Genomic DNA, 26,292 nt, shown 5'->3' on the forward strand with positions numbered 1-26,292 from the left:
CCCAGCCGTGCCATTCTGCCGATGTATATGTGCAGGAGGCGGTCCTTAATTGGTTAATGCGATTTTTGGCATTTTTGCGGACACAACCTCTGTGTGTGACCAAATATGCCTGAGTAATCCAGGACTCGGGTGATCAGATAACCATGTGTGATGCCGCATCTTTATGCACTCCAGCATTTTCATGCGATTTTAGGCATTCCTGTGGAAAACAAGCCTCTCCGTGTGACCAGGTAACCATGTGTGATCCCGTATCTTTATGCGCTTTTTAGGCACTTTGCTGTGAGTAAACACCCTTATGTGACCATGTAAAATCATACAAACAAAAAAACATGTATATTTATGTGATCAACAATAAAACATGCTCTGTTACCTGTTTTTACCCCACATGCATTTTGAACATTCCAAACTCATGTATACATGCGGATTGGTAAAGAGGTAGTTATGTTCTGCAGATGTGCGTCTCCGCAAACCTGCGACGTTAGCCATGTGCACAGCAGTAACTGTGCATCCCCCAGTTGTGCATTTGGTTAGCCTGAAGCCAACGCCAGGATGAGGACCTTATGGAGACAGAGGCTCTGGCCGTCTAGGCTGAGGGAAGTTATATGCAGCCTGAATCTATGAAAAGACTGCAGCTGCAACAGAGCTTGTGGGGCTTCTGATAGCTTTCTCATTAGGCTGACACCTGTTATCTGTTCTCTGACAGTGAACCTTCATCCTCAGGTCTTTCAATCCCCTGGTTTGAGGATTTGGAGCAGGGAAAGGGACACACCCTGTTTTCTGCTTGTGAAGATGCTGTGAATATAGCAGTTAACCTCTCATAGACCCATACACACAATGCAACAAAACATATGCAGAGTGACTGCAATGTTGGGGGAGGCTGCAATGCCTGACAGGGCTGATAGCTCATTATGTGAGCTGTCTTAAGTCTCTACAGGAGAGGATAGTATCATGCAAGCATGATAAAGGCCCACCAGATTCAGGTGGTGATACCCCTTCCTACTCCTGAACCCTCTTTAAGGGGAGACAAAAAAGGTTCTAAGCCAAAAGCAGAGGAACTTAACCATGGTGCATCAACAGCTGAACTTAGTCTAGCAAACCTGCTAATCTACACAGCTAGATGCTGAGCAGGTGTCTTAAATTAATCTGTATCCAACCCCCACGAGGTGCTTACGTGCTCCAAGCTACTGTGCCGCCCTGGCTTTACAGAGCTCCGACGTCTGGGCCTTTGGAAGGGGCCGCCCAGCGTCTGCACCATGAGCCGGCGAGCACGTGCGCCGGCGGCAGCCACATCGTCCCCCTGCCTACAAAGTGCGCCCCTTCCCTGGCGCACGCGCGTAGGGGAATGGTGGAGGCGGGGGGAGAGGGAGATCCCCCAAGGAGTGCGGTGGACCCAGACTACGAGGGACCCCCCCCCATCGTGGCAGAGCCTGAAGCGGAGGAAGTAAGCCGCACCATAGATCAGCTAACCTTGAGCTTCCATTCCTGGAAAGCATGGTAAGCGAAACACCCGGCATGTCTTTTTACTGCCTTTAGTGGAGGAAAACAGATAAGACATGCAGCTACTCATGACAATCCTTTGCATAGGACTTAGGGGTACCAGCCTCCTGAAGGGGAGATCTATGGGTACTACAGTCATCCTGTCTCAACAGACATAGTGGTTTCTTTGCCCAGGCACACATGCATTATAGGCAAGATCCAATAGCCCCTTCAGCAGAGGACTAGGACCAACTAGGGGAGGTATATGGGTGCCAGAGCCATCCTGTCTCAGAAGACATAGTGGTTAAGTTGTCCATGCATAGAAGCATAAAAAATAGGTGAGACCCATAATCCCCAATGGAGAACCTACTGTCGGACCAAGTCTCGTAGGTACCTCCGCTTACCTTTCCACGCTGCAGGGTATTGCAAAGCAAGAGGCCCAGCCTTCACCCCTCACCGTGGGTATTGTCTCAGACCTTCAAGGACCGGGGTCCATGGTCAGGAACACCACTCCCCTGGACCTATAGAGCACCCTGGCAGCAGAAAACATGTGGTTCCTTGGTAAGGTACCAATAACTGGAACCCAGGGTCCAGCCCTCCGAAGAGAGGCATTATAGGCAAAACCTCGTTCTTCATACCGAGTCCCGGGTACCATCCACTTTGGCTATGAAGCACTTTGGAAGGATCCGGATTCTATGGAGGCTTTTTAAATCCAGCATGGATCCCTCCAGTGGAGCTCCTCAGAGCACATGTTTACTCGTGACCAACACCTTAGACACTGGTGAAAAAACTGAGGTGCTCCCAGTATGGGAGGGGTTATATAGGGAGGGAACTTCCTGTTCTAATTGATTACACCAGTGTCCAGCACCTGAAGGTGGAATATAACCCACTTAGTAATGACTAGAACTCTGTGTCCCATGATGTACGATAAAGAAAAACTTCTAGAACCCACCGACCCCCTAGGCCCCCCCCATTTTACTTACCTGAGCCCTGGAACTTCACCCGGAGACGCGCACTTCCTCTTTTCAGGGTTCTCGGCTCGTGATTGGATAGATTGATAGCAGTGTAGCCATTGGCTCCAGCTGCTGTCAATCAAATCCAATGACACAGGCTCCGGGGTCGAGTCATACATTCAGTGTCTATGGAAGCAGCCGAATGAATGACTCGGGAGCGCACCCGCAAGGTAACCCCCCCAGGAGAGCACTTCTCCTAGAGGGTTATCCGATTCCGGGAGGAGCCACGAGAGCCACCAGGGGACCCCAGAAGCCGCAGTTCGGGGGGACACTGTGCAAAACGAGCAGCACAGTGGAGGTTTGTATATGTTTGTTGTTTTTTTTTTTTAAACAAAGCTTTACAACCACTTTAAAAGGAAAACATGACAGCTGTGGGTGTCGGCATTAAAGTGGATTTGTTATTCTACCCTGCATGACAGTATCACCCACTACAGCCATAAACTCCTCTATTGACTCATTACTATGATCAGTTGCCCCACTGGCCAATAGGAATGTGCAGTAGGCAAAAAATGGTGGGCAAACTTTAGCACCATCAGGAAATGACCGAATTTCTCAGCATTTACAGCCATAGAAGCAGGGTCTCAGAGGCTCCTGCAGGTGCCAGCACTTTATAGCTACAGAAGTTTTTTATTTTTTTTATTGACAGATTATATTTTATAAAAGACTGAAGTTCATTATACATCTGTAAATGTACTCATAGGTTCATTTGATTTGCTGGATAAAAGTCTCCATAGAGAAGTATGACAGAAAAACACAGTATAAATGGATAATCCCACAGCAAAGAGAGGACTTACATCAATGAGACCTCTTCTGGGTGTGTGGACAGTAATCATGGCTGCACTATCCAACATAAAAGTGATCTTATAATTGGCATTTGTGCTGACGCCCAATTCCTAGAGAAAAAGAACATTGTAATGAGCAAGCAGAGAAGTCTTTAGCTCTTCAAAAACATCACAAGTACATCAATACAATGCCACAATACATTACAATAGACAAACTAAAGTGTAGAATCAATAAAGGACCAGTCCACCCAAAACTAACTTTTTTTTGTCAAGTGTGGATGAGAATAAACTGGGATATCACTGAATATTTTAAAAAAAATGCTTCTAAATATCTTTTTTATTATTGTTACAGGTCATGCGACTGCCTCACTGGGCTTTGCATGGCCTGGCCAGGACCAAGCTGCAGCACGTCACCCTGATGTCACCAGTAAACACTCCTCCAGACTGCCCTGTATTCAATGGCAGTGCTAGCAAGGCTCCCAGAAGCTGCAACAATGCTATTAGTTAGATAGCAGTGCTTGAGTTCCTGGGTCTACAATTCTTTTATGGTCATTATCATGGGTTTCTACTGTTCTTGTTAAGATTTTCTCATTTATTTTACAGACACACAATGATGGGTGAGAACCAAACTCCCAGGTAACAAAACGGTGTTATAATGGCAGAAACATATCCAAGACACCTTGGCTCCAGCTTTAACTAGAATATTACTGTTCATTTAAAAAGGGGCAGAAAAGTTAATTACATATAACTGAGAAAAATAGGAAAATACAACATTTCAAGCAGAAATGGTTAAACACAATACCAAGTTCCACTTACTTTCATTTTGGCTTCAATCCATTTCATACTAGTTGCCGCTACAAGAAAAAAAAAAAAAAAAAAAAAAAAATGAAAAATCAGTTAGTTACCATAACTGCTTAAAGTGGTCAGAAAATTAAGTCCTGCTAGAGGACTTCAGGCTGGCCCCTTTTGCAGGTATAGCTATGCATAAAACATTACAAATAAAGTGCCTATACTGCTTAAAACTCAATAATACACTGTCTCACCCTGCTCTGCACATGCTCAGTTGCTCTCCATTTTTAGGTACTGCCGATATGCTGACAGCCTTAAAGCCGAATTAAAACCCCCTATCCTTTACAGCCAATGAAGCTGCTTCTGTTTGATCTGCAACTGCCATAATATGCTGCACTTGCGGTCAGTTAAAGCGGAGTTCCACCCGATAGTGGAAGCTCTGCTCATCTGCTCCCCCCCCCCCCCCATCTCTGGTGCCACATTTGGCACCTTTCGGGGGGAGCAGATACCTGTCAAAAAACAGGAACTCGTCCCCAATTCCGGGTGAGGGCTCCGCGGTGACCTACGTCATTAAAGAACACACTAATTTTGGTAGCACAATTATTAATGTGGAATGTATGTTCCTTGCTAAAGAACGTTATTTTTTTAATTATATATTGATATTTTAATAATATATACATAAATAATAATTGCATCCCAAACTATTTTCCTGGGAGTTATGGCTGACATTTTAGTTGTCTACCTGACCGTGGTTTGGTTTCAACAGAACCCCTAATTTTCCACTTCTTGATTAGAGTTTTAACACTGCTGATTGGTATTCTAAATTCCTTGGATATTTTTTTATATCCCTTTCCTGTTTTATACAGTTCAACTACCTTTTCCCACAGATCCTTTGACAATTCTTTTGCTTTCTCCATGACTCAGAATCCAGAAACGTCAGTGCAGCACTGGATGAAGGATGCAAGGGTCTGTCAGGAGGCCAGAAACTCGTTGACCTTTTTATACACACTAATTACAAGCAAACGGATCACAGGGAGGATGGTTACCTTTAATAGCCATTCAAACCCCTTTGTGTCCACTTGTGTGCATGTTATCAGGCCAAAATCACCAGGGTATGATCAGGGCCATTTTGATTTAAAAAGAATAAAACACAGTTGATTGATAATAAATGGCTTCAGCCAAACACTAACCTTGAGTGAAAGAAATGTTTTTGTGTTATCATTAATATTCTCTGAAAAATGGCCAAGAAATCATAAATTCTGCCAGCGTATGTAAACTTATGAGCACAACAGTATTTCAGTGATCATTAACTTGTGATCTGCCCAACTTTTTCTGCTCATCAGCTATCCTTTTTGTTAGTGTATTTTATGTCCGGCCCAAGACAATTCCTCTTCTTCTATTGTGGCCCAGGAACGTCAAAAGGTTGGACACCCCTGATATAAACGGTTACCAAAGCAAGGACCCCGATTGGCCCTGTGCTTATCTCAAACACCTGCCCAAGCAAAAAAGACCGCTCCAGCAACATACACCAAACTGAGCATGTGCAGCCTGACTCCATAGGACTTTGTTTTATCAGGAAATTATTAGGGACAGTGAAAGGAAAGGAATATCAGAGAAGACAGGATCAAACAGCCTTTTTTTTTACACAATGCAGAGGATCAACCCCTTAGGTTCCACCGTGATTATAACAAGCATGCTTTACTGCATATACAGACGGTTTTTACCGTTACGGGTTTAGTAACACTTTAAGACTACTCTGAACACAGGGTGACAATGTAGCTGTGCAACTTTACTGCAGAACAATGTTGTAAACTTGTTAAAGTACAAAAATAACTATTTAACCTACTGGCAGGATTAACGGGTAATGAACCATTATTTTCACAGGGGACTGCTATATTAACTATGACAGACAGCATCATATACCGTATGTCAATTTTTAATTGGTCTATAGTACAAATCTAAACAACAAGCTTGACAGGCAGGCAACTATGCTTTTGAGATGAGGCCAACAATTGCAGCTTGCAAAATTAATAAGAAATCAAAATGAACCTGAGACAAAAAAGCTGATCTTCTGTAAAACAAAAAAAAAATTACTTATTTAGGTTTACACATTAAAGCGGAGTTCCACCCAAAAATGGAACTTCCACTTTTCAGAACCCTCCCCCCCTCCGGTGACATATATGGCACCTTTCAGGGGGGAGGAGGGGGGTGAAGATAACTGTCTAAAGACAGGTATTTGCACTTTTCTGTTAAAAAAAAAGACAGGTATTTGCACCCACTTCCGGGCATAGACTACACCACTTCCCGTCCCCCGCTGTCTCCTGGGAAACACACTGTTCCCAGGAGAGAATGGGGACCAGTGACGGCGCGCAGCGCTACTCGCGCATGCACAGTAGGGAACCGGGCAGTGAAGCCGCAAGGCTTCACTTCTTTATTCCCTCACCGAGGATGGTGGCGGCAGCATCAGAGGACCGAGTGATTGCTCAGCCTCGTCTGCCGACATCGCGGGTGCGCTGGACAGGTAAGTGTCCATTTTTTAAAAGCCAGCAACTGCAGTATTTGTAGCTGCTGGCTTTAAAAAAAAAAATTTGAGTGGACCTCCGCTTTAAATACAAACTACTCTTCTAGCTTTTTGGAAGTCACTTCCATGAGGGTCAGGAAAGTAATTAGATTTGCTGAAAAAATCGTTTGACCATCTAATTTCTAATTGAAATGTTTTTTTTTCCCACTAAAAGTCTCACAAAAGCTAGAAGGAAGGAAAGGGGAACAAAAAGGCTCCTTAGGGACATATAAAGGATGTAACAACTTACACCATATTACAATATCATAATCTTCATAGGCAGATGTAAGAAATTCATGTAGATATGGTCTCATGAGCTCCAGCCCAGTTTCTGCGCAAGACCGATGATCTAAAACAGCCAAAGAAAGGTAAGTAGAAGATGCAGCGTTGTAAACACCATCTAACAAATAAGAGTCAGACCCTACTGTGTGTTACTGAGGCCACAATAGTACATTTCTGATGTGAGATGGAGGAGTATGCTATTCTCTGAGGTTCATAAAATTGTATCTGAACAGTTTAGGGACCTCGGAAGCACTCAGGAGAGAGGGATCCAAAGAATGAATAGTAAGATAAGGATGCAGCATACTAACCGAACAGAGTGTAGTCAACATCTAAAACCAGCAGCTTCTTCTCCTCTCTTGGAGGATTTAGGATTTCCACTTTGTATTCTTTGACACGGCGTGAAATCTTAGCCAGGTTTTCTTCTCTGCAATGAATTACAGTTAGCAATGGTTTTAAGTGAAGGAATTCATGGTCAGACCGAGTCCCATCAATTGTTAATGCTGTGGGCAGAAGCTGGAGTAACTTTACAGGACTGAAGTGTTCAGACTGGGTTGACATCTTGAGAAGAGGGGAAGTTCTCTGCTGGGGACCCCGAGTAGTACAAGTTACTATAAGTGACTGAGCCAGACAGCATCCATCCAGAATAAAGTTTTCAGTTTTGGTTGGCTGTAGCTACTTACAGAAGTAAACCTGTGCTTATTTGGAAGCTTCAAAAGATTTGAAGATGCCATGATATACTGCCAAAAATGCTGAACACATATCTGTGAACACTAAAGCAGAGAACACTCCTAACATGTGAATGGTGACATCAGAAACTGAAGAAGTTGTGATTGGCCCCATCCTTGCCTTTTTATTATTCGTCAGGTTTCATATTACGACCATATTCACTGTGCAACATAAAACATGGTCAAGTTCTCCAAGGCTCTAGACTCAAATCACCTCAAGACTACAGCCGCAAAGGCTGTCTGTAGTTGTAGTTCTCCCATTTACAGAACTTTGCGAATGAATGACGCGGTCGGGCAGGCGGAGCCCCGCACAGCCTTTTTTTTTTTTTTTAAAGTGACAGCGAGTTCAGGGAGAAGATCCCGGGCTGGTTGTTAATAGGGGAAGGGATCAGGGAGCGGCTGCAGGAGTGGAAACATGTTACATGTTTCACCTTAGAAATAGGTGGAACATGTAACATGTTCTTAAAAGTGACCTTATTCTTTAAAGTGGAACTTCACCCATAACAACTTGATATAATGTTCTTTAGCAAGAAACATACATTCATAGCTGGATTCAGAGACGCCGCCGCAACTTTAAGGCGGCGTAGCGTATCATATTTACGCTACGCCGCCTTAAGTCAGAGAGGCAAGTACTGTATTCACAAAGTACTTGCCTCCTAACTTACGGCGGCGTAGCGTAAATAGGGCCGGCGTAAGCACGCCTAATTCAAATTAGGATGAGGGGGCGTGTTTTATGTTAATGGGGGGTGACCTGACGTGATTGGCATTTTTTACGAACGGCGCATGCGCCGTCCATGTACATATCCCAGTGTGCATTGCGCCAAAGTACGCCGCAAGAACGTAAATTACGTCCAGCCCTATTCACGGACGACTTACGCAAACGACGTCAAATTTAAAAATGTTGACGCGGGAACGACGCCCATACTTAATATTGACTAGTCCAGCTATTTGATGGAATAACTTTACGCCTGAAAACGCCTTACGTAAAACAGCGTATCTTTACTGACGGGCACACGTACGTACGTTCGAGAATAGGCGTATCTAGTCATTTACATATTCTACGCCGAACTCAACGGAAGCGCCACCTAGCGGCCAGCCTAAATATTGCACCCTAAGATACGACAGCGCAGGACTTGCAGAAAGTGTGTCAGGAATATCTCCTCATTCACTGCTCTGTACAGGGAGTGCAGAATTATTAGGCAAGTTGTATTTTTGAGGATTAATTTTATTATTGAACAACAACCATGTTCTCAATGAACCCAAAAAACTCATTAATATCAAAGCTGAATATTTTTGGAAGTAGTTTTTAGTTTGTTTTTAGTTTTAGCTATTTTAGGGGGATATCTGTGTGTGCAGGTGACTATTACTGTGCATAATTATTAGGCAACTTAACCAAAAAAAAATATATACCCATTTCAATTATTTATTTTTACCAGTGAAACCAATATAACATCTCAACATTCACAAATATACATTTCTGACATTCAAAAACAAAACAAAAACAAATCAGTGACCAATATAGCCACCTTTCTTTGCAAGGACACTCAAAAGCCTGACATCCATGGATTCTGTCAGTGTTTTGATCTGTTCACCATCAACATTGCGTGCAGCAGCAACCGCAGCCTCCCAGACACTGTTCAGAGAGATGTACTGTTTTCCCTCCTTGTAAATCTCACATTTGATGATGGACCACAGGTTCTCAATGGGGTTCAGATCAGGTGAACAAGGAGGCCATGTCATTAGTTTTTCTTCTTTTATACCCTTTCTTGCCAGCCACGCTGTGGAGTACTTGGACGCGTGTGATGGAGCATTGTCCTGCATGAAAATCATGTTCTTGAAGGATGCAGACTTCTTCCTGTACCACTGCTTGAAGAAGGTGTCTTCCAGAAACTGGCAGTAGGACTGGGAGTTGAGCTTGACTCCATCCTCAACCCGAAAAGGCCCCACAAGCTCATCTTTGATGATACCAGCCCAAACCAGTACTCCACCTCCACCTTGCTGGCGTCTGAGTCGGACTGGAGCTCTCTGCCCTTTACCAATCCAGCCACGGGCCCATCCATCTGGCCCATCAAGACTCACTCTCATTTCATCAGTCCATAAAACCTTAGAAAAATCAGTCTTGAGATATTTCTTGGCCCAGTCTTGACGTTTCAGCTTGTGTGTCTTGTTCAGTGGTGGTCGTCTTTCAGCCTTTCTTACCTTGGCCATGTCTCTGAGTATTGCACACCTTGTGCTTTTGGGCACTCCAGTGATGTTGCAGCTCTGAAATATGGCCAAACTGGTGGCAAGTGGCATCTTGGCAGCTGCACGCTTGACTTTTCTCAGTTCATGGGCAGTTATTTTGCGCCTTGGTTTTTCCACACGCTTCTTGCGACCCTGTTGACTATTTTGAATGAAACGCTTGATTGTTCGATGATCACGCTTCAGAAGCTTTGCAATTTTAGGAGTGCTGCATCCCTCTGCAAGATATCTCACTATTTTTTACTTTTCTGAGCCTGTCAAGTCCTTCTTTTGACCCATGTTGCCAAAGGAAAGGAAGTTGACTAATAATTATGCACACCTGATATAGGGTGTTGATGTCATTAGACCACACACCTTCTCATTACAGAGATGCACATCACCTAATATGCTTAATTGGTAGTAGGCTTTCGAGCACATACAGCTTGGAGTAAGACAACATGCATAAAGAGGATGATGTGGTCAAAATACTCATTTGCCTAATAATTCTGCACTCCCTGTAGTTCAGTTTAGCTTCCTCGTGCTAGGTCCACACTTCTGTATGGGGGGGGGGGGGGGGGGGGTTTGGGTTTGCAAGAACCTGTGCATTACACCCTTGATGCACTGATTGTGGTTTTCAACGCTATGCAAGCCCCAATGCAAACATTTGGTAAACTTGCACTTATCATTTGTTGATGCATGTACTAAACTTTTGCATAAGATAGACTATGGGGGTTATTTATGAAAAGCAAATCCACTTTGCACTGAAAGTGCACTTTCAATTGCAGTCACTGTAGATCTAAGGGGGACATGCAATGATAATAAAAAATAGCATTTTTGCTTGGACATACTTGGATGATAAAATCAGCAGGGCTTCCAATCAGATCTACAGTGACGGCACTTGTAGAGTAAAGTTGATTTGTTTAAATGTTAGGATGGTGCACAAAGTGCAGTAAATTATAAAAACCAATGAGAAAACATCTTTTATAGGCAGACTAGCTGAATACCCGGCGTTGCCCGGTCTTCCTATCTTAACCTTTTTGGGAGGAAAATCATAGTAATATAAATATACCCATCTTTTATATAAGGGTGTAGGTAAGGGTTAATTTAACTGTCATATATTTTTATTTGGCATATAAGTAATATGTGTACCAGGTATTATTGAAATATCTCCAGGCGTACAGAAGTTATGTGGGAACATACATTTCCCATTGATTTGCATGGGACTTTAAACAAAAACCCCGACCCTCACAAATGGGGGTAGTTAAGGGATAAATTAACTATCCTATAGTTTAAGTGGACATATAAGTAACATGTGACCAAGTGTTATCGAAATATCTACAGCCGTTTGGAAGTTATGAAGTAACATGTATTTCCCATAGAGTTGAATGGGACTTTAAAGGAAAACCCCGACCATGGCAAATGGGGGTGGGTAAGGGTTAAACCACCTATCCTATGTTTGTTGCTGACATATAAGTAACATGTGTGCCAAGTTTCATGTTAATATCTTTAGCCGTTTGGAGGTGATGCTGGAACATACATACATACATACATACATACATACATACACACACACACACACGTTGAGTTTTATATATATATAATTATATATGTTATAGCTGATTATTGCAATCCTTTGTCCATCAAAGTTAGGCTTTTGCTCTGCTTCACAGTGTAATAAGCCGTTTTCATTCCAATTTTTGCATAGCTGTCATAAATTGCAGTAATGTATAAATATTATATTAAAGAATAAAAAAAAACAAATCCTGCCAACAATGGTATAACCTACAACTTTACAGTAATATAACACCACGTGCAATTAGGATTTATAGCTGTCACATGTAAACAACAAGACTCACCGATTTTCCACCTCCACTACCTCCTCTTCAATGTCAAAGTCATTTATAACGTCATCATTTTCTGGAGGTGGTGCCATCATTTCTTCCTGCAGAGATGGAACAAAAGATTATATTTAAACCATACAAGAGAATGGCAGTAAGAGCATTGAAATATATTGCTGGAATATAGTGAATATTTGGTGCAATGCATCACCTACCCTTGGTAGATCAAAAGTGTTCCACCAAGAAAAAGATCAATCGTTTTATCTCTCTCTCTGTGTGTTTGTGTCATTTTTGCTGACTTATTTCCAGTTATGTTTTCCTTATAGTATTACACATAGAAAATGTAGCTTGCATTACCAAACTCTCCTCACGTGTCCCCATCATCATAATCTTGGTATTTGGCTTCAGCTTTAGAACACCCAGTTTTACATCGTTTTCTGCCGGCTTGCCTGTAGAAGATATCGAACAAAACAAAATGAATGATTATTCTTTATTTAGATACAGAATTTTATAAGGGGTTCTAAAATGTTCTCCATATCAGGTATGTCTTATTTAGTTCAAGTCCTATCACTACAGCAGGTAATGTGATCATTAGTAAACGTTTTAGTAGATGGGTTAAAGCAGTTTGTTTTCAGATACATTCAGCTTGCATTTGATATGTTTCTGAGCTCCTTCTTAGCCATCTTCATGTTCCTTATTGATTTGGATGGGGAGAAGCTGTCCTCGCCAGGAGAAAGCAGTGATTTTTGGTAGCAGCTATAACAGCCGCCAGAAATAATCGCATGCAAAATCAATCAACTAGGGTTCATTCAGCTTGCCCATGCATGGTTCGAATCTCGAGATTCAAACAGTCTATGGCCGGCTTAAGGTAAAAAAAAAAACTTCTGTTGTAGCTCCCTCCCAGCCCTACACAGCTCTCTCCATCCTCATGAAGGCCGCAGTGTGAGCTATTGGCTCCTGCAGCCGCCATATACAGCCTGTGAGGAGGGAGTAGGGGGGCAAGGCCAATGGACACACACAGCGTGGCTCAGGATCAAGCCGAGTAGGCAAGTATACCATGTTTGTTATTTGAAAAGAAAAAAAAAATCCTTTGAGGTCGCTTACTTAAAGCGGAGTTCCACCCAAAAATGAAACTTCCACTTTTTGGAAATCCCCCCCCCCCCCTCCGGTGTCACATTTGGCACCTTTCAGGGGGAAGGAGGGAGCAGATACCTGTGTAATCTGGGTATTTGCTCCCACTTCCAGGCATAGTTAATAGGCTTCACTTCCTGATTCCCTTACTGAAGATGGTGGCGCCTCCACCCGAGAGCCAGTTCGGCTTCGGGTGCCGACATCGCGGGCGCCCAAGACAGGTAAAGTGTCCTAATATTAAAAGTCAGCAGCTGCACTATTTGTTGCTGCGGATTTATTTATTTTTTTTGGCCTAACTCCGCTTTAATACTTTCCGTTCTGTTTATTATCGGGGAAAGGGAAGACAAATATTCTCATGAGAACACTTGTTCTAGTGATAACTCTCTAACAGGGGGGTTCCCCTATACTTTGCAAAGGTTTTCTCTCACTTCCTATTGTGTCTCTGGACAGGATGTAAAGAGAAATATTCCCAAAATACAGACAGCAAAAAAAAAAAAAAGAGGATTTTAGCCCTTCAGTACTCTATAAATTATTATAGAAATAAAAAAGTTTGGCCAATACATACACTTTAGGAAGCTAATCTTTCGTTTCAGCTATTATTATTTTCACTGGTTGTCAATTCACATGGTTCCAACCTATCACTGTAGCTCCAATACAGGTAAACTATGGCATGATTTATTGTATGTACATTTAGTGGGTGCTTTTACAATCACCAGTGTAGGAAATGCAACCACACCCTTTACAGAAAATATGCTGCAGGTAGTGCAGTTTTTGGCCCCCACCTATACTTTACTATTCTGCATTACCAGAGAAACATACAGCACATGGTAATGGAGAGGCCGTGTCACTGTGTAAATCACCTGACATTGTCATGGAAAGTCTTTGCAAGTGCCTCTCCACTGGTGTGCAGTACTTGTCTCTAGGGCCATGTCTGATGAGAAGTCTCCAGTGATAGGATCGCTTTGGAGGTCACATGCCGACAATATTACCACCTACTTGAATTTTCAGTTTTCAGTGCTGTTGCAATTTAAATGACAATTGTGCAGTCATGCAACACTGTACCCATAAAAAATGTTTATCATTTTATTTATACAAATAGGGCTTTCTTCTGGTGGTATTTAATTACCACAGGGTTTTTTATTTTTTGCTAAACAAATGAAAAAAAAAACAGAAGTTTTGAAAAAAATATATATATATTTCTTAGTTTCTGTTTTTTGCAAATAAGTAATTTGTTTTCTTAAAGTGGAGTTCCATCCTAATTATATTTTCCCCCAAAAAAATGAATAAAAATGGATTTTTTTTTTTTTTTTTTAATTATACTCACCAGAAAGGGCTGTTGCTATGCGGAAGTAGCTTTTCTGCCTTCACCGCAGTCATCTTCTTCCTTGTCCTTCGTCGGTGCCTTCTGGGAGCTGTGTGAATCCCAGGAGACAGCCGCCCATTCTCAAAGCGCCGTGCGAGTCGCACATGCGCAGTAGGAAACGGGCAGTGAAGCTGTAAGGCTCCACTGCCTGTTTCCCTTAGTCAGGATGGAGGCTCCAGGACCGAGTGATCGCCGTCAGGGCCCATCATCGCGGGCGCCTAGGACAGGTAAGTGTCCTTATTAAAAGTCAGCAGCTACAGTGTTAGTAGCTGCTGACTTTAAAAAACAAAAAAACGCGGGTGGAATCCCGCATTAACTGATGGGCACTGATGAGGCTGCACTGATAATCAGTGTAAACAATGTGCTGACAGGCTTGCTGGTTAACAGCTTCCCTTTCCTCCCACAGACACAGCGTTTGAGGAAAGGTCGATAACTGGCAAGTCTGTGTACATGTGATCAGCTGTGATTGGACACAGCTGATTACATGGTAAAGGGCCACTGTGATTGCCCTCATCTGTGATCAGCTGTGTCCTCCAAAGCAGTGTTTCTCAACCTCAGTCCTCAAGTACCCCTAACAGGCCATGTTTTGGGAATTTCTCTTAGATAAAATAGCTGTCCAAAATACCAAGCCATTGACTCTGATTTAAAGCAACTGTCCAATATAAAGGAAAATCTGCAAACATGGCCTGTTGGTAGGGTTGCCACCTCATCCCTTTAAACTCAAACACATATGAATTACACGGGTTCTGAGGCCAATTTAATACAGATAAAGCACTAAGTGAGTTTAATTACCAGCAATCAGCCACAGAACCTGTGTAATGCATATGTGTTTAGGTTTAAAGGGATGAGGTGGCAACCCTACCTGTTGGGGGTACTTGAGGACAGGGTTGAGAACCAGTGCTCCAAAGAACACAGCGGTCTCAGAGTACACCCAATGCATGCCACAGGAGGTGCACAGGGGGTGGGGTTCAGGGAGGACATCTATGGACACCCTACCAGAACTGGACGACCATGCTCAAGCTGTCTTCTGCCCTTATCATCGTCAGGAGAGAAATACAACAGCTGCAATTGAGGACCTCCTAAAAATTGTATTTGCATGGCTAGGCCTGACTTCTTTATTTTCAAGTTGCAGACCCCAAAAAAGAATGCTAAATGTTAAAATGTCTCATCTCTTTACCTGTTCCGGGTCAGTGACTCAACATGACAGCCAGAGAACTAGCATCCTTAAAAGGAAGAGTCAGCAGTGGCAAACTTTATTCATTTCTCATGGTATTTTCTTTTTAGGTTGTATTGAGGGGCAGTAAGGTGCCACCATAAAAAAGAAGACTGATGAGGTGGTCGGGTGCTCAGAATTAGCACTGGTTTACACATAGGTATAGCCATGTTGCTGCTTACAAAGATTACAAAACATCTTTTGACGTGACATTTTTACTATAGGAATTGCAAAATAAAAAAATCATACTCATGTAGATGGTATGCAGCACAAGCTGCATCTGTCCTTAGCTACCTCTAAGATGGAGAATTGAGCGATCAAACACGGCTGATCACTCAGCTCTTGGTCCTCAGCCTGCAGAGAGCTGGTGACTGTCATTCACCAGCGATCTGCCCCTCCAGTGCTCACTGGAGTGCTGGGCTGTCGACAGGGTGGGAGCGGTTGGCTCAGACCCTCAACGCCTCACTGAGAGGCTAAGACATCTGTAGGTCCAGGTTTCTTTTTCAGATGCTGGACCAGCTCTGTAATGTCAGCAGGCTTTAACCTGCTATAGATTGAAAACTGGTCACATGAGTGTTAAACAAACTGCATTTCTGTGACCTACAGGAGAAATATACCCACAAAAGCTTTGGCCATACTACTCCATTAATCACTTACTGAATATGCAGCTTCTTTATCTTTTAATTCTTGCCTATGTTCCTGCTTAAGCTGGTGTCATGACATCTGTCCCAGGTTTTCTGTGTCAGGGCGACTCTTTTCTCTTGCAGCATCCTATGCATGCAATGACTGGACATAGAAAGCCGGGTACACACTATCGGGCAGAACAAAAAAAATGAAGTGTTTGGGAGAAGCAGCTGTACAAACTATCTGATGTTAGTACAGCGAACTTCCCACTGAGCTATTATGTTCCAACAGGGGGGTTGCCCCCCCCGCCATTGGCTGCCAGCACTGATCGGAGGTGGCTTGGATGCTTTATTTTCCAGCATGCCAGTCCAACAGAAGACAGTCGTTCGGCCAGCTTCTCATGGAGAGGCTGTTGTACACATGGGCCAAATGTTGGACGGTTTCTTTTGAACCGGCCGATATTCAGCCCATACTCAGCCCATACACTGTGTGCATCAATAGGAGCACACAACCCCATAGCTTAGGATGGAAAGACACTCCTGCCTCTTTCAGGCTAACAGTCTGATGCCAGACTGCCCTGTCCATGGTTACCTCTTTCCTGTGAAGACAGGAAGTTCAGGGAAGCAGCAGTGAGGAAAGCAGGAGCCAGCTGCATTGAAAGCTGTAAACTGCAAGTGCTGGGTATAGATTTTAATAAATAGCTTAATGTGGAATGTTTATTTCATTGCGTTTTAAGTGTTAAACTAAAGCATACAAAGAATGTAATACTATAGACTCAGCCACCAATTAAAAAAAAACAAGTCCTTTACATTTTTCCCCAAAAATCACTTTTCTTACTTGCAATGTTGCTAGAAAATGTGACTATTTAAGAGGAATCAATTCCCTAACACAGACTCTTGGAACATCATGGACTCTAGGAGTGTCTTATTACTGTCTGTGCTGACCCAGCTCCTCTGCCCCTCTCTACATAAGCTATTATGTTGTGGTAAAAAAAAAAAGCAAAGGGGAATATTATAGATGGTCATTTGGGTGACAGCTCCGAGTCTGCTGACATCACATCCAAGATAGCAGCACCCAGCGGCAGTCTCTGGGCTTTTGGATGTCTACACAAGGCAGGTTTTACAAGTAATAACATGAATTAAAAAAAACACAATCAATGCACATATAATCCATGGAAAGATCTGCGCTAAAATGAATGGTCTAATGACAGGGTCTCTTTAACCACTTTCCGAGATTATACTGTGGCAGGTCGGCTTGTTCCCGCAAATCACTGTAGGTGTATGCCGGCTCTTATAAGAGATATAGCAGGTGCGCACCCGCTGCATGGCAGGGGAGCCGATGCACGTGACCGGCGCGCCTGCTATAGCTCTTAAAAGAGCCGACGTACACCTACGACCATGGCGATGTCCGCCGGCCACCCATGGCTGCTCCACAGAGACCCAGAACGGGGATCTGTCAATGTAAACAAACAGATCCCTGCTCTGACAGGGAAGTAGAGAGTGATCTGGAACAGCGATCTCTCTCCTCCTCCAGTCAGCACACTCCCTCCCACAGTTAGAAACACCTGCCAGGGAACACATTTAGCCCCTTAACCCCTTCTCTGCCAGCGTATTTTATACTGTAATTAGTGCAGTTTTTTAGCACTGATCGCTGTATAAATGTCAGTGGTCCCAAAAGGTGTTCGATCTGTCCGCCACAATGTTGCAGTCCCGCCAATACTAGTAAAAAGAAAAAAAAAATCAATAACAAATGCCATAAATATATCCCCTATTTTGTAGACGCTATAACTTTTGCGCAAACCAATCAATATACTCTTATTGCGATCTATTTTAACAAAAATATGTAGAATACATGTTTGCCTAAACAGATGAAGAAATTATTATTTTTTTGGATATATAGCAAAAAGTAATATATATATATATATATATTTTTTTTTAATTGTCGGTCTTTTTTTTGTTTAGCGCAAAAAATGAAAACCGCAGAGGTGATCAAATACCACCAAAAGAAAGCTCTATATGTGGGGAAAAAAGCACATTAATTTTGTTTGGGTGCCACGTCGCACGACCACACAATTGTCAGTTAAAACGACGCAGTGCTGTATCGCACAACATGGCCTGGTTATTAAGGGGATAAATCCTTCCGGGGCTGAAGTGGTTAAAGTATAACTAAGGGTACATTCACATTGAATGCGGGCTGAACTCACGATTTCAAACCCGCATTTTAGTGCGAGTTCGGGGGCGATTTGAAAGACATCTGTGCGGGTTCATGCACAGATGTTTATTGAAATCGTCCCAGAAGTCGCCAAACGTAGTGCAGAAACTACATTTGGAAATCAGTGTGGCATTGCACCGATTAGGACAGTGCCGTTGCGAGCAATAGGCTGCGATTTGGCATACAATTTGACATGTTAAGTCGATGTGAACGGGGGCTAAAGGCAATTTGATTCGTTTTAGATAGAGCGGAGAGGAATTAAACCCTTGTCAGTTTTTTATTGCTCTCTGTGCCTCGGATAAGGAGACTCACCCTCTCCATTTGTCCTGTTTATTGTTATCATTGAAAGTGAAAGTAAAAGAAAATCCCACATTTTGGGTTTTCCCCATAACAGTAATAGAGGGGAAATGGGGAGACTAGTTTTGGCAACAACCGGGGACTCCCTCGCTTTGGCGTGATCTCCACCCACTTCCTGTTTTAGCTATGGGACAGGAAGTGAGGAGAAATCTTCCCAATGGGACACAGATGGGATGGTGCAAAAAAGGGTCACAACCCTCCACTACTCTATCCAAAATGGAATAGAAAATCTTTGCCTTGGGATCTACTTTAATTGAAGAACTTTTCATAGACCCCAAAGCTTACAGAGGGGCACATAACTGAGTGTGGGTGACTACCATGTGGATGAGAGGTGATGTAGGGCAATGAGGGCCAGCTTCCCAGCTCACCCTTGTATTTGAGTCCCAGCAGCTTCTGCCTCTCTGGCAGCACCCCGGTCAGGCTCTTGAGGGAATGCTTGAGGTCCAGCACCGTGTCCTCCTCGGACAGGGCAGACAGAGGGAACTCCTGGCCGCCCCATTTGATGATCAGTGACAGGGTCATGGACTTGCTATGTGCCTCGGCGGCCATTACTGGCGGCTTTCCCTTCCCGGAGCGTTACACCATCAAAGCCGGGCCACTGCCATTGACAGCCGGCAAGACACAACAACACACCGACACAAACCGGATGTGACGTGTGAGCGACGTGTTGTTGCGTCAGTGGCTGCGCGGCTAAGCTGCCCTGGCAACGCTTCCGGGATCTGGGCTTCGCTGCCAACCACAAGTTGGCTGCCCTGCTGTAAAAGAGCATGCACTAAGAGAAAACGTGGGCTGCATTTGCCCTTTATAATATTGTTGTCAAAGCATTAAAGCAGTGTCCTGCTCCTGACTGTACATATCACTGGTCAATAAATGTTAAAGTTTGTCTCATTTTTGTTCTCATTCCCATGGGCATAAAAAGTACAGCTTTTATATTTGTACGCTTCTGTATACAGCAATATAGGGCCTCACTCACACAGGCATACTTGAGCGTTCACCTGGGCAAGGGCCGTGTTTGTGTTTGTATGCATGGAGGATACACAGTTATCATAGTTCCCCAACATTCTCAAAACATTTTTAGGGACACTTTTTTTCTGTAGATAGAGTATTACTTTAATTAGGGGCGGGGCATTAATTTCTAGGCGTAATTTCTAAAGGAGAAAAAAAGTGACGGAAATTACACAAAATAGTGGGCGTTGCTTAAAGGAGTGTGGTTAAATAGAGTCTGAGGTGACTTGGATTGTGGAGAATGTGGTTATATATAGAGAAAATAAATAAAGAGGGAGAGGGTAAGAAAGTGGGATGGAGGGAGAGAGAGAGAAAGAAAGAGGGATGGAGGGAGAGAGAAAGAAAGCGGGATGGAGGGAGAGAGAAAGAAAAAAAGAGGGATGGAGGGAGAGAGAAAGAAAAAAAGAGGGAGGGAGAGAGAAAGAAAGAGGGATGGAGGGAGAGAGAAAGAGATCGATAGAGAGAAAGAAAGAGGGGTGGAAAGAGAGAGATGGAGGAAGAGAGAAAAAGGGGTGGAGGGAGAGAGAGAAAGAGGAAGGGAAAGAGAAAGAAAGTGGGATAGAGAGAGAGAAATAAAGGGGGATGTAGGGAGAGAGATAGCGGGGTGGAGGGAGAGAGAGAAAGAAAGAGGAATAGAGGGAGATAGAGAGAGGGAGAAAGAAAGAAAAATAAAGGGAGGGAGAGAGAAATAAAAATAAAGGGAGGGAAGGAGGGAGAGAGAAAGAAAATTAGATGGCGGGAAAGAGAAAGAAAGAAAGAGGGATGGATGGAGAGAGAAAGACGGAGAGAGAGAGAGAAATAGGGACGGATATAAAAATAAAGAAAGAAAGAGGGATGGAGGGAGAGAGAAAGAACGAGGGATGAAGGGAGAGAGAAAGAGGGAGAGAGAAATAGGGACGGATATAAAAAGAAAGAAAGAGGGATGGAGGGAGGGAGAGAGAAAAAGGGAGAGAGAGAGAAATAGGGACGGATATAAAAATAAAGAAAGAAAGAGGGATGGAGGGATAGAGAAAGAGGAAGAGAGATAGAAAGAAAGAGGTATGGAGGGAGAAAGAAAGAGGGATGGAGGGAGAAAGAAAGCGGAAGGGAGAGAGAAAGAAAGAGGGATGGAGGGAGAGAGAAAGAGGAATGAAGATAGAAAGAAAGAGGGAAGGAGGAAGAAAGAAAGCGGAAGGGAGAGAGAAAGAAAGAAGGATGGAGGGAGAAAGAAAGAGGGATGAAGGAAGAAAGAAAGCGGGAGGGAGAGAGAAAGAAAGAGGGATGGAGGGAGAGAGAAAGAGGAATGAAGATAGAAAGAAAGAGGGAAGGAGGAAGAAAGAAAGCGGGAGGGAGAGAGAAAGAAAGAAGGATGGAGGGAGAAAGAAAGAGGGATGGAGGAAGAAAGAAAGCGGAGGGGAGAGAGAAAGAAAGAGGGATGGAGGGAGAGAGAAAGAGGAAGGGCGATAGAAAGAAAGAGGGATGGAGGAAGAAAGAAAGTGGAAGGGAGAGAGAAAGAAAGAGGGATGGAGGGAGAGAGAAAGAGGAATGAAGATAGAAAGAAAGAGGGAAGGAGGAAGAAAGAAAGCGGGAGGGAGAGAGAAAGAAAGAAGGATGGAGGGAGAAAGAAAGAGGGATGAAGGAAGAAAGAAAGCGGAGGGGAGAGAGAAAGAAAGAGGGATGAAGGGAGAGAGAAAGAGGAAGGGCGATAGAAAGAAAGAGGGATGGAGGAAGAAAGAAAGAGGAATGGAGGGAAAAAGAAAGAGGGATGGAGGGAGAGGGAAATTAAATAGAGGGAGGGAGAGAGAGAGAGAAAGAAAGAGACTAGGACGCAGTGCAAGCCCACCTCCCACTCTACCTCCTCAGCCAGTAGTTGACTGAAGTTTTCTATTACATTTCTCAATCGCCCATTCCCGACTCCAAGTCCACCCAGCTTACCAGGTAGGTGTCCCGGGATGACACCTTTGCAAACTATTAGATCATGCTCACACCGCACCGTTTTTTTTTTTTAAGATGATCAGGCCCCTGCCCTAGTCTGCCCCTGCCCGGGACAAAGCCTAGTTTTCGGGATTCTGCCCAGGAACAGGCTCTGACCAGGACACCCGTCTGATTTCCGTGAATGTCCCGGGCTCATCGCGAATGCAGAAGATGCACAGGCACAGCCCCTGCTGCCAATTTGACATCCATGTGTCTGCAGGGGCATGTCCCCAAATGTAGACAGCGTGCGTTTGGTGACATGACCCCGCACGGATGACAAGTTTGTAGCAGTGTGTCTGTGCAGCTGCTGCGTCTCAATTTACATGAATATGACTGCCTGCACAGGGATGCACAAAACACCTGTGCATTGCCATGGCCCTCAAACAGGTGTACGTTAAAGTACACCCATGTGTATGAAACCTAAAGGAAATGGGCCTATACACACGGCTGCGTCTGACAGCATAATGTTGAGCTGCATTCAGCAGGGTTAAAAGAAAAAGTATCAAGATCCCATGTCAAGTCCTACACTCCACGTGCATGAGGCCTGCATAACTTTAATAGGGTTTTACTTATATCCCTGAACAGAGCTAACATGGATGTCCTAAAAAATACTGTCACTCTCTTAACTGTATATACAAGGGGGAGGTTATTTTTCAATGAGCTAAGGTTTGTTCAGATCCTAGGCCGAACCCACCTAAGTTAACCCGCCAGCAAGTTGAGCCAATCAATGTCTTGGCCACTTACAGTATGATTGGCTCAGTACAGCAACAGCCTTCTGGCGGGATAGCTCGGGTAGATTAAGACTTGAATCCCAGCACGCCTGAGAGCTAATCCCTAGAATTCATCCATACTGGAGCAACCAGAATCTGGAGCAGCTGTGCATGGCAAACAACAAGTTTCTATCGTTCACTTCTAAAGTTTAAAGGCTAACTGCATCTTTTGCACCATGTTAGTTACACTGGTTTATAGGGTGTAAAATAAAACATGGTGGAATTCTAAACCCCCCCCCCCCCCCCCATCGATAGCATGTGGGGGTTCATCTACCCTGTAGCAGCTGTCATTTGTGTAATTGTAATTTTGTGCGGCAGTGAAAATATTAACTACAAGTCCCATCTGCCACCTCAGTCGATGGAGTTGTAGTCCTTAATGGAACATGGGTACGGTAATTACCGCACTCATCATAGTCCAATGACACCTCCTCTATCTCCCCAACTGAAAGTATGTACCTTGATACAATTAGGGCTCATTTACACTTGCTTCGGTTTCAACACACATTAACGGTAACTTTACACTTACTTCAAAACAAGGCTTCGGACCACTAAATGGTTAGCTTACAGTCCTGTTTACACCTTGCTTTTTCTTTGCTTTGCTTTGGCTTTGCTTCAAAAATTATACCCCATGTACCTTTAGTGGTGCTTCAAAGAGTCTTCAAAAGCCTCCATAGAAGTCTATGGCAAAGCTCGCTTGAAGCCCCACCGAATCCTCATCGAAGCCTTATCGAAGCTCCACCAAAGCCTCATCGAAGCCCCACCGAAGCTCCACCGAAGCCTCATCGAAGCACTAAGCAAAAGTAGATGTAAACAGGACTGTAAGCTAACCGTTTTATTTAGTGACAGGAGCTTTGACTAGCATTCAGAGAGCTTCAACAAAGCGTGTCCGAAGCCATGTTTTGAAGCAAGTGTATACTAGACCTTAGAGAGATGGAAGAAGAATCTGCAGAAGCCTGGCATTACACCCACGATCCACTGATCATGATTGTAATGATTTGCAGACTACTGTGAAAACAAAATAATAAATATTTTTTTTCCTGCAAATATGTACCGTATTTATCGGCGTATACCGCGCACTTTTTTGCCCTGAAAATCAGGGCAAAATCGTGGGTGCGCGATATACGCCGATACCCGCTTTCCCGCGCCGAGTTTGAATACTGCGCCGGCATATACCGAGCGCAGTACACTCGTGTATAGTCGGGCAGGCTCGGCTCCTCTCGCACTCACGTCCTGGACTCGGCGCGGGAAAGCGAGGATCGAGCGGGGAGGACGCGGAAGGAAGGACGCCGGACCCGACGAGGCCGCCGATGGACACCAAAACTGTATACTAAAATCTTTTTTTACAGGAATGTCGGGTCCACTTTAGGGGTGCGCGCTATACGTCGGGGTGCGCAGCCAATCAGAGGAGTTTCTCCCTCGTGGGGCATGCTGGGGGAGGGTACTTCTAGGGTGGACGCCATCTTGTAGGGAGTTCTGTTCTTGCTTCAGGGTGCGGCACCCACCTTCAGGGTGTGCGCACATCACGGGCCCCGGCGATATGGCCTACCAGGTCGGGGCGCACGTGCTACGCGGTGTCCTTAGTTCCGGGACTATGATGGCCCGGAGCAACTGAAGCTGTGGCGGGGCCCCAGTCATTCACTGGGTCCCCAAAATTCTGAAGAAGATCCCAAGCGAGTTGTGCTGTTTGATGGGGAGTCAGTCCATACCTCCCAACTGTCCCTGATTTCGAGGGACTGTCCCTGATTTGGAGCAATGTCCCTCTGTCCCTCATTCTCCTCATTTGTCCCTCATTTTGGTCTGATCTATACAGATGTATATAAAATGCACTTTTTATCTATCAAAAAGTGTTTCCCAGTGCTAAACCTTTCATCTGATTTCTAAATTGCTGCATTTGTAAATTCCAAAAGCCAATATAAAGAAATAGTAGTGGTTAAAAAAGCACTTGTGGGTTTAACCAATCTTATTTTTTTGTACAATTCTTCTTTAAGGGGGCGTGGCAAGGGGTGTGTCCTATGCCTACATACTTTTGCTGATAGGTGTTCCTCATTCCCATCTCAGAAAGTTGGGAGGTATGTCAGTCTGAGGCGAGCCCGGAGGCAGGCGATCCAACAGGGCCTAGACAATCCATCGGGGATCGAGGTGACCGGACACTGACCGTTTGTTTGATGGCAACCTGTCAGTCGGTGACCATTTGAGAGACTACCTGAGGGAGATTCAGGCACTAATCTATCAAGGAGGATTTACCTCACTACCTATGTTCTGGAGAAGGGACCTGTGGCAGAGGTTCCGTTCTGACTTGTCAGTTCTATTAAGTTTGTGGCAGAGACTTAATTTCTCCTCAAGTTCCGAGTGATACCCTGGCTGCCAGGTCGGTGTGAGAGGCCTGTCCGGGTACACTATACCCACTCCGGCTGGAGTGGCGACGAGGGGTTAGAGTCCCATTGGAAGCAGGATTGTTTCCGTCATTCATGGGCTGAATCCGCAAGTTCTCCTTTCACCAACCTATCTCTATTTACCTCAAGTTAATTGTTTGCCGTGTTGGGCAAGAATAAAAGCACAGAAAACGACACCCTGCTGTTTGGACATTCCGTCATTGCTCTCATCATCATCATCATCATCCCTAGATACATCACAGAGGTAATCTAACATGCCGACCCAATCTAACCAGCGGCTCCTGCGGGGGTGAGCGCTACAAGAAGCTAACAATCTGCTTCTAAATATTACATGATCATTGTACCTATTTTCTAATTGCCTGATCTTCTTTACTAATCACCTATTAAGCATAAAACACGTTGATTTAAATGTAACACAGTCCTAGCTATGTTATAGCTATGTGGCCTGTCAATTTTTGCTTTTATATGTTCACTTTAAATGCCTAGGGCAGCAGCCTTGGCAAGGGAGGTGATTAAGAATAACTTTAGTCAGTATGGAAAATCCCTTTAGTAAGCAGCCTTGTGACATATTTTGAATAGTATAGTCATTGTTTATTAGCATATCACACCATTATAAAAGTAAACCTGTATCTCCACCAGCTGAACAAATGAAGATTCACGGCCCATTCACATCTGTGCACTGTAAAATGTGATATACACTTTTTGAAAATGCAAATCATGTTTTTATTGTGTTTTTTTATGTGTTTTGTGTTAAATCTTAATGCAACCAATAATGCATTTTGCATGTGTTTTTTTCTGGGGGGAAATGGACATGTGACTCAAAAAATGCACTAATACACCTGCATAATGCAAAAGCTCACAGATGTGAACATGACCTACATTTATAAAGCGTTCAAAGTGATTGTAAATGTTAAAATGTTTTTTGCTTTAAAATAACAAATATGTTATACTTACTTGCTCTGTGCAATGGTTCATCTCTATGCTTCCGGCTCTGCACCGGATGGCGGCGGGAGGGGGGGATGTCCCCTCCCGCCGCCTGTAAGAACGATCTGCGGTGGAACCGCCAAGACTGTCCAAGTGCCTTCTACAGTGTGTTCAGTCAGTCAGACGGGACTGGTGGAGGTGGTGCCTGAGAGTGTTGTGTTATGTCATGGTGCAAGGGAGCCAAGTAGAGTGCCTGCAGCCTCGTAGGCTGATCTGAGGGACGGGAGCAAGGCAAGCCAGGAGCCAGACTGTCAGTGCTGTTTGCAGTGGAGGGACCACCTGGTGTGGAGAGAGACTGTCACTGTGACTCTGGAGGGGAGTCCTGTCCCTGAACTACATACTTACTTTATCGAAAAAAGAATAAGAAATATGTTTTTTTACTTAACCACATCAATACCAGCCCATTGTAAAATGACGTCCACAAAGGACCTCTACCGATCCGGGTGGACGTCATATGACGTCCTGGGCTTTGTGGGGGGATATCTGAATGATGCCTGCAGCTAGAGGCATCATTCAGATATCCTTCTCTTCTGCCGACGATTCTGCACAACGTAAGAACAATCATAGCGGCGGTTCCACCGCTAGATCGTTCTTACAGGCGGC

At 44.1% G+C, this 26,292-nt stretch overlaps 1 protein-coding gene across 2 annotated transcripts in view; it reads right to left on the reverse strand.

Moving 5' to 3' along the window:
• UBLCP1 (ubiquitin like domain containing CTD phosphatase 1) overlaps positions 1 to 19,259 on the reverse strand; it is a 38,917-nt gene extending 19,658 nt beyond the window's left edge. Inside the window, exons 1-7 of one of the 2 annotated variants that reach the window (XM_040345063.1) lie at positions 18,953 to 19,256; positions 12,043 to 12,134; positions 11,704 to 11,789; positions 7,211 to 7,326; positions 6,871 to 6,969; positions 4,088 to 4,125; positions 3,284 to 3,382 (exon numbers count right to left, since the gene is read on the reverse strand). In XM_040345063.1, the coding sequence (XP_040200997.1) occupies positions 3,284 to 3,382; positions 4,088 to 4,125; positions 6,871 to 6,969; positions 7,211 to 7,326; positions 11,704 to 11,789; positions 12,043 to 12,134; positions 18,953 to 19,133 (711 nt within the window). In that variant the 5' untranslated portion in view covers positions 19,134 to 19,256. Of the gene's footprint in view, positions 1 to 3,283; positions 3,383 to 4,087; positions 4,126 to 6,870; positions 6,970 to 7,210; positions 7,327 to 11,703; positions 11,790 to 12,042; positions 12,135 to 18,952 lie in introns of both variants that reach the window. The other variant, XM_040345064.1, reaches the window with a different exon arrangement.
• Between the last annotated feature and the right edge of the window lie 7,033 nt (positions 19,260 to 26,292).

This window comes from Rana temporaria, chromosome 3 (assembly GCF_905171775.1).
Source record: "Rana temporaria chromosome 3, aRanTem1.1, whole genome shotgun sequence".
Classification (NCBI taxonomy): Eukaryota; Metazoa; Chordata; class Amphibia; order Anura; family Ranidae; genus Rana; species Rana temporaria.